At 41.0% G+C, this 8,990-nt stretch overlaps 1 protein-coding gene across 1 annotated transcript in view; it reads left to right on the top strand.

Annotated features, from left to right (window-relative positions):
- Positions 1–231: 231 nt before the first annotated feature.
- Positions 232–8,990, top strand: part of LOC104465519 (probable G-protein coupled receptor 133) — a gene marked incomplete at its 5' end in the record, with an annotated part of 67,913 nt that continues 59,154 nt past the window's right edge. The window contains 2 exons of the mRNA XM_010078599.1: positions 232–305; positions 2,258–2,381. Coding sequence (XP_010076901.1) covers positions 232–305; positions 2,258–2,381 — 198 coding nt within the window. The remainder of the gene's footprint in view (positions 306–2,257; positions 2,382–8,990) is intronic.

Below are 8,990 nucleotides of genomic sequence, written 5' to 3'. Positions count from 1 at the left end.
GTGACATGAGTTTAATCCCGATGTGTAAAATTAAGACTGAATGCAAGCCTTTGCACATTTGGAGTTTGTGTTAAAGCCACAAAGACTGATAACATTTGCTTTCAGTTATGATGTATTAATCTAGAATAAGTCTATTGAAATTGTTATAACAATGAGAATTTAGAAGAGTTGAATAGCAGAATTGGGTCCTTTTAGAACATTCCTTCAGGGTTTGTATTTTCTCTCTTGCAGACTCCCAGACAATACAGCCAAGCACTAAATAAGAGTAACAGAGTTCATCTTTACTGTGCATTTCTGGACTATAGGTATGTAACAGAATTTCAGCTACTTTAACTTGGCTTCATTAAATTGCACATTGTCTGTGACGCTACATGTTACCTATATTCTTCTTGTTCTCTTTCATTCATGGAAATACTTAACGAAATGGGCTACTGGTTTACAAAAAACCACAATCTCATGGTAACTTCTTACCATAAATAGGAGACTCGTTATTCACAGACCCTGTGCTAGGCAGGTAATTGAAAGACCAAAAATTTTTTGGAATCAAAACTAAAATGCAGACTGACACAAATCGTGCTTATCTTGGTTTGTGAGTACGTCTTCTTGGGCAGATGCTTGGATGTTATAAGATGGCAAACCTCCAGCAGAGCCATTGTTTTCACAGGATCTGTGCCTGTGTCACAACACCATGTGAGATTAGTATTTCAGAGCTGTGAATTTTGGTCAATACATGGAATGAAGAAATATTATGCCCCTGAATGCAAATTACAATAAAAGGGAAATAAATATCACCTTAAATTTATTTCATAAAATAGGAACAATGGACAAGCAGTAGCTATTCTTTTTTTAGCTCTGAATATATCTCATCTGGTCTTGATTTCCAAACATGCTATTTCTTCTGAATTAATTGAGAAAGAATACCAATAGTGAACTTTGAATTTCATGGGGATTAACAGTTTTTGAGCCATAATGGCATAAGCTTAATTGATGTAGCAATGGCCAGTAATGCTGTGATCCCTCCTGCCCAGCATGCACATGGGAAGGTCACTGTAATTGTTTTATTGAAGTTTTTTGTTTCAAATATGTTGAACTGTCCCAGCTGTTGGCAGTTACTTGTTGTTATGGTTACTCACAAATTACGATAAATTAGAAACAGATTTTACTGAAGCAAATTAATACGGCTGGGGCATTGTTCCTGTGCTGTTTTCCATTGGGGCCTGGGCCCTTGAGGCTTTGCCTTAGGATGGAAACTGAAATATGAAATCTGGCCTTCCAAATGAGTTTTATTTGTGTCAAGATGGTCTTATTCCCTAGTGCATGGTAGTTAAAGAATAAGCAAATGGTTTCTGACCTATGACAGACTCTCTTTGAGAACTCAGGGAGGTCCCAAAGGACAGAAGAAGAGTGAGGTAAGACCTAACTTTAAAATAAGCACCAAGAAAAAAACACAGATCACTCAGTCTCGCTTCAGGACCCAGAATAATATCAAAAGCCAGAACTGGTTAAGAAGCGGGCAGTATGGGTGGGTAACCTATGATCCTGAGCCCATAGAAACCCCCAAATGTATGCCTGTGGCTCTATGACCCTACCCTACCCTGTGTCCAGCTGCAGGACCGCTGCAGGGCTGTGGCAGCACAGGGGTTTCTGGGTTGTCCTGGCTCCAGGAAGAAGCAGACTCATGAGGATCACCTTCCTGTGCAGCCCCCGGCCCAGGTGGCACAGCCCCTCCAGCTGTGTCCTCACGGAGCAGGAGCTACTCTTGCTGACCCTGAGGATGAAGTGAAAAAACCCAGTTGACATGGGTTCGTGCTCAACCAGTCTGAATTACTAACTTTGACAGGATCAGTGGGACAGAGGATAAGGGAGAGGCAGCAGATATGATACGCTGACTATTTTGACTCTTGCAAGGTTATTGACTTGTCTGACATTATAGTTATCAGAGTGTAGAAATTTGGGTCTAGTTGGGTGAAATGCCATAAATGGGTTGCACAATGTAAATTTAAAAAGTAGTTATTGATCGTTGATTATAAAACAGGGAAGAAATCTCTAGTGACATTCGTGTTGGCCCTGTTCTGGTCAATATTCCCCTTGACTATTTTTATGATGGAATTGAGAAGACACTAGCAATGTTTGTGGATGCGTCAGCCTGAGATGGCTTTCAAATCTTTATATCTCCTGTATAGTACACTGCATGTCAAATTAACCTGCACAGATGCATTTTGATAGAGCCTATGTTCCGTTTTTGTGTGCTTTGCAGCAATGGAACTGGTGTTTGGTCTAACGAAGGTTGTGTACGGGAGAGTGGGGACCTCAACTACTCCGTGTGCCTTTGTAACCACCTCACTAACTTTGCCATTCTGATGCAAGTGGTGCCTCTGAAGGTGAGATTAAGCAAAGGAGTAGTAAATATGTCTGTTAAAAATAAAGCATAAACACATCAGCTGCATCCTCACACCACATCAGTAAGCGGTTGGAACTGGGCTCATTTTTGCCCAACTCAGATTTATTCCACATCTTGCTTTCTGGGACGATGATTTAATACTTCTTGATTATATATATATTTTTTTTAATTTTTTTTTTAATTTTGGGAACTGAAATGGAGCATCAAATGAAACATCTGTGATAGGTGTGAGTTCTCTTTACTCTCATCCTTTTGGCATGATTTCTTAAAGTATTAAGCAAGAAAAGCAGTACAGGACATTGTACAGATGACCCTGGCTTTTACGATTCATTTTCAAGACAGAAACAGCTGAGATGTGGCTGTTTAAGGGTTTTGGTAACTAGACTTGTGGAATACGAACAGCCGAGCTTGAACTCCATGTGAAGCCAGCTCAGCTGCCAGCTGGCCCTGCCATTGTCTCTGCCAGCTTTCCAAATGCCTCCTGCTGCTGTTTCTCCACCTCGTTGCCAAGCCGGGGCTTGTGTAGGAGCATGAGAAAGAAAATGTTGCTTTAGAGTTGAGAGTGAACCCCTTATGTATAGTTTTCTCTATGCTCAGTTCCTTTGTCCTAAGATTTCTCAAGCAAGCCTCTTTTCAGCTGGAATATGACACTTTACCTGGTTATCCAGGACCTTATCCTTGCTGTTCATACTCATCACTGGTTTCAGATGAAGCTTTGATGGCAAACGTGTTGCTCTCCTCACTAGATATGTTCTTCTCTTCATGATACCTTACAATGCCTTGAGATTTCCGCAGAGATGGAGCAGAGCGTCTGCTCCTTGCAGGTGAAGTGCTGGTTTGTGCCTGCTGAAGGACTCCCTCTGCAAAACTCAGCACCAGGCAAGGTCAGCTCCATCCTGGATCTGAGCAGACAAGCAGACAGCACTGCCATGAGCATGAGAAATATGTTTGTGCTGCTTCATTTGGGTGTGCTACTTTCAGATGGAGATAGTGATGAAGCCCTGCTCGGACAACCCTTGGTTAATAAACAATGAATGTATAATAGAAATCATTTCCAAGCCATCCATTTAAAGACATGTATACTGGTTTTCTGACAAATTTATACTCTGGCACATTCTCAGCTTTCTACAGACACCATCCTAATAATATAAATTAACAGAATGAAGAAGAGCTTCAGTAGGACAGTAGGAGCCCTCCTGTCACATTTATCACTGCGTGCTGCTAACAAGCGTGGTGTCCTCTGCGGTATGGCTAGAGGGGTTTTGTCAGCTCTGTGGGCATGGATGCATGGATTATATGTGTTTGCTCTTCTTTTAGATGGTAGCTTTGCCAAGAGAGCCACTGCTGCAGGATGGGCTGCACAGAGGTTCCTGCAGATAGATACAGAAGTCAGATTGCAGCGTAAGGGAGCTCTAATCAGGGTTATGCCACTGAGCAACTCTGAAGCATTTGGAAGGAACAAATCATCCCAGACTGCTGTTAGGAGTTACTGATTCAGTAATAGTTATCACAGCCTCTCACGCGGTAATCCTGGTTAGAGGGTGTAATGCCATCGAAGTCAGGGCCACAGTTTAGAACAAGATGCTCTGCTACCCAAAAAGCTGAATTAATACCCACAGCCCTTTGTACTAGTCAAACCATTTGAAGAAGGGGGTATCTTGTTCAGGTCACCCAGTTTTGATCTAACCATTGTTATCTTTATTACTTGTAAAGCACCTAAAAACCCCAGCTGGTTTCTAAGTATCGTTTTTCTAGCAACTCTTCGTATTCACAATAAAATAACAGCTTTGCCTGAAGAGATTCCCATCTTGTGAGACAAAAGTAGAATGGGAGAAATATGCTATTATTAACACTGTTTTAAAGAGCAGTATACAGGGATTTAGCCAGGATTAAACAGGGTGTCCATCAATTAAATGCCAGTGAAAGGTTAGTCCATTTTCCACTGGGGAATAGTGATTGGAATCAAAGACTTTCATATCAAAGTCTTTGGAATCGAGTTTTCCTAAGGAGATTTGAAATGCATAACTAGGAAAGGCTGGTCGTGAACGGACTGTCCAGTTCCTCACAGTCATTTAATGGTTCTATTTTCAATATTTCCTCCCTTCTTAACTTTTTGGTCTAATACATTTACATCTGGCAAAGTTTGCATGGAACAATTTTGCCTTGCTTTTTATTTTCTTTATGAGAATTAAGAAAACAAAATGAAAGTGCTCCTGAGATGTTACATGGATGTCTAAGACACACAGACCTAGTCATTCTGATGCATAAAAACCTTCCTCATGTGGCATAGTACTGTAAAAGTCTATATAGTTTGGTTTTTTTAGTGAAACTTAATTGTTATAATTTTTGCTTGTATTTTCACCCCTTCCACCTAAAATCCCATTGCTGAACAGAAAACGGAGAAGGGAATTTATAAATTTGTGTCAGGAAAAGTGAAATGCTCAAAGGTGATAGAGTATTTCCAGTATAGAGTCCATACATTCTTGATGCAAATCCACAAGAATTTGAAATGCTTGCTGCAGCTTTTAGTGGAAGATTGTGCAGGCTAGGTAGAAAATACGCATTCATTTGTAGCCTCTTAAGGTTTACCTATGGACAATTTTGGATGCACCTCAATTGGCAGAATTTTCTCCATTGTAGCATGGAGAAATTTGGGTTCACTGTTCTGCAGAGCACTGAACCTGAACTATGCCTCGGCACGGCTACTTTTCCCCACCCTCCCGTCACCTACATGTCATCCCTTCCATGGGATTTAATTTCAGTTCCTCTGGTTTGGCCATTATGTAGCCCCTCTCTGAGTTCATCTAAGATCTCATCCCAAACCTTTGACCAAGATATACCCTCTAAATTGGCTGTTGAGGATTATCTGGTGGTAGTAATTTTTTTTAACCAGTGGAAAACACTGGTGTCTTCATTGTGGAATTGGCGTGAAGTTAGGATTCGAGCAAAGACAAGCTGCCTGGATTTTGAGCTGTACAAGCAGACTGTGCTTAGTTACAAATTCCTAAAACATTTGCTAAGTATTTGCTTCACATGTCTAAGCAATAGAGCCTCCTGAATCAACGAGACAATTGGAAACTTCTCCCAGGCGTCCTTGGAACCCTGTTAAGTAAATGTTAAAATGCTGTGGATTTTAAACACATATACACGTTTATTCACCATGTTCTGAAAATCATGAGCCAAGGTTCAAAGGGCCCATATAAATCACCCGTTCAAATACCAGATTGTCAATGCTCTAAGAAATTGTTACAATGATGTTACAGTCGATCTTGAACTTCTGTATATTTTATTTTTCTTTTCACAAATGGAGTTCACAAATAATATCAGACAATAAAAAGTGAGGGTGGGCGTATGCAACTGCCCACATTTGAACAGTTCTGTTTATACAGCTATTATATATCTGTGGCTATGTAAATAGAACTGGATGAAATTTTTCCACATGAACACTATTCTTGACAGAATGTTTATTTTTTGCCTAGATTCTGGGTTTTTTTACAAAAGGGGTCTGCTTTTCATGAAAAATGTAAATAAATTATTGGAAATGGATTGCCTGAAAACTGGAGAGGTTTAAATCAGAAGCTGTATTTTGGTGAAAAACATGACTTCATTCTTCATTCTACTTTGGGTGCTTTATACTCCATTTTCCTATAGAAAGTGTCGTTTCCCTTTCTCTCCATCGTATGGGTAAGTGCAGGTCTCAGGGTGCACAGACAGGCAGACATCCTCTCCAAGGGCACTGTAACAGCCTTTAACCTAATGCACTGGTCAGTGGAATGGAAAAACCACGTGTGAATAGTTCTACCATCCCTTGCAGAAAGGCAGGCAGCTGCACAGAAAATGGTAAAAAAAAAAAAAAAAAAAAAAAAAAAAAGAAAAAAAAAAAAAAAGAGGAATATTGACAATTCTAGAGCCGTGGTGCAGACCAGGATGTATGTAGCAACTTCAAACCTGGAAGAATATCCCTGGGGAGAACTCTGCTGATGTGGAAATCCATGAACTCCTGAGACCAGCTTGGTGAGATAAGCGTTCTCAGCTTCTCTTCAGGAGATTAAACTTCTTTTTTGCTAAAACAAAACAAAACAAAAAAAACCCCCAAAAAACAAAACAAAAAAAAACCAACAAAAAAAAGCATAAGCTTTCCATTAAAGAGACATTGCAAGTTTGTAAAGAGAATTTGCTATTCACATCTGGAGAGTACAGCATGCTTTCTCAGTTCAGAAAAAGCCAAGGTGTCTCTAAGCAACAAATACTGAAAATAAATGACCTTCCTTCAGAAATAACCTGCCACATGAATACTTCTGGTGAGTATTTCTAACAACCAAAGAGCTGAGCTTGTATGGTGACTATTTGTCAAGGATGGTAATTTTTTCTTCTGAGTTATGCTAAATTCGAGAAAGAATCTCTTTAACTCTCTTCCTTCCCATGGTCAAGTCTGGCTTTTTCCACTTACAGAACAACAGTGTGATCCAGCCCCTGTCAGCTCTGGTGCTCTGGGAACCTGCCCCAGTGCCTCCCTTCTGCCAGGACTGGTCCAGATCATTTTCACACCTTCACCAATACCCAGCAGTTCTCTCTATATATTTACACAGTTTGTGTGTTTCTTGTGGACATAAATGCCTTCGTGTATTATCAAGATTCTTTACCACTTCAATTTTATTATAAGGTACAGAACACTGTTAATGATTTTTGCACCTGGCTTGGGGAGGAATTACAGAGTCTTGCAAGGATTTCATTTTGTTTCAGTGAGACATTCATGGGAAAAAAACTGTAGGACATCTTGCATCTGACAGTGCTTTTTTGTGAATAGGTGAAGTATTGTGAGATGCAGAATGCTTGTTAAATGTTTATGGAGCAGGCTGTCAGGTGGGCCTAATTTCCAGGGAGCGTAGAAGAACAAGAAAGGTCTTAGGAGCAAGCTGCAAGTTCTTGATTTTTCTTCTTCATCTTTACTCAAAACAGGATAGATTAATTCAGTCGCTATTGTACTGTATGCCAGCTGTGAGTAATCTCCAGAGACCGAAATCTGCTGATAGAAAAGCATTTTTATTCCAATATTTCAGAGAAATAAATTGAAAGAGAGAGGTCACAAAGAAAAAATTTAAATTCTGGAATTTAAATGTGACAAAATGAACCTCCACTCTGATATCTATGTGCTATACAGCAATGTGTGAAGAAAAAGAACTTTGAATGCTGTGAATTAGCTAAAACTGGGCTTGGATTACAAGTGTAGTTGAACACTGCTCCAGAATTGATATTAATTTCGGCAAGAGCTTGAATGCAGTAAAGTCACCATGATTGTGGAAGAACAGTACGAACAATGCCGCTGATTAGCTCGAGATCCGTGTGTGCAGTTAAGCTGCTCTCAGCGATGCAGAGGATCAGCAGTTGTAGCGAGTTTATTTCAGGAACGAAACGACAATCTTGGAAAAACTTACAACCATGTGGTGCTCAGATGTGAACCTGGCACTGACCTGTTCGCCTGCTGATGAATTGGCCCACGTGGAATGCTCAGATTATTTGTGTCTTTATCACTCTGCCGATACGTCTGTATCAGGGCTGGCCCAGATTCGTGCTGGCTTGCTGAGATTAATTTATCATGTTGGTTTTAACTTGAGAAATTATAGCATTTATTTGGAGTTTTGGAGATTAGTGATGATCAACTGGTTTAAATGAACAAATAAGTTAATTGAAGTTAAATTGCGACCAAAGATGAGCAGAATGTTCCTGAAGGGACATGTTCAGCCCTCGATTGCCTTTGCGAGGTTGCATGGATGTAATTAAGGTCAGCATGCGAGAAGAATTTGGGAACACTGTTGAGATGTCTTTTCCCAACTCTGATCAAGTTAGCAAGATTGAGAATTTTACAATTGCATCTCCCCAACAAAACGTGTCAGTGGGACGTTCAGGGTAGCTGTGCAGATACTAATTTGTGTACCCCTCCTCTGGGAGACTCGCTGCTCTGATCAGGCTTCTCTTCCTGATGGGGGAAGCAGAGGTAGAGTAAAAAAGTCCCTCATAGCAAATCATTGCTAAAGCTGTGCTCTTGGGGGTTCATGTCTGTCTTTCTCCTCCCTTGATCCACAGAACTGTGCTCCAGGTTTGCCTCGCCCAGCGCTCGCTGCAGTCAGAACAAGCCCGTACTGCCAGCTGCCCTGCGATGTTATAGTTAGGGAGACAATGGGGCATTAACAGAGCTGTGGTAGGAAAAAGAAATAATCCATTTAGTTTGATGTGTTTACACTGGTTTATGTTTGCTGCTTCTGGAGAAAGTCCAAGCAGAGGGCACTCAGGGTGAAATGTTCCCTGTGGTGGTTTTCTTGTACTATTGTGGTATAACAGTCCTCTGCTGTGCTGCTGGCTTGAACCTGGGTAGGAACAGCAGAGGATGGGAGAGGAGATGTTCCCTCAAGCAGGCATCCTCCACTGGCACGGAGCATGGTGAGATCTCAACCTGCAATGCCACCTCCTGCACCCAGCAGAACCTCATGGCTGCTGGAGAGGTCCTGTTCCTTGGTAGGACAGACAGATGGAATCGGGAGGAGAGATGTGAGTGATGCTCCTCTGGTGCGGTCAGATGAGGGATGTCACA

This window comes from Pterocles gutturalis, unplaced genomic scaffold (genome assembly GCF_000699245.1).
Source record: "Pterocles gutturalis isolate BGI_N339 unplaced genomic scaffold, ASM69924v1 scaffold6873, whole genome shotgun sequence".
Taxonomy (NCBI): Eukaryota; Metazoa; Chordata; class Aves; order Pterocliformes; family Pteroclidae; genus Pterocles; species Pterocles gutturalis.
The sequence above is the reverse complement of the archived record's forward strand: the minus strand, read 5'-3'. Positions and strand labels throughout refer to the sequence as shown.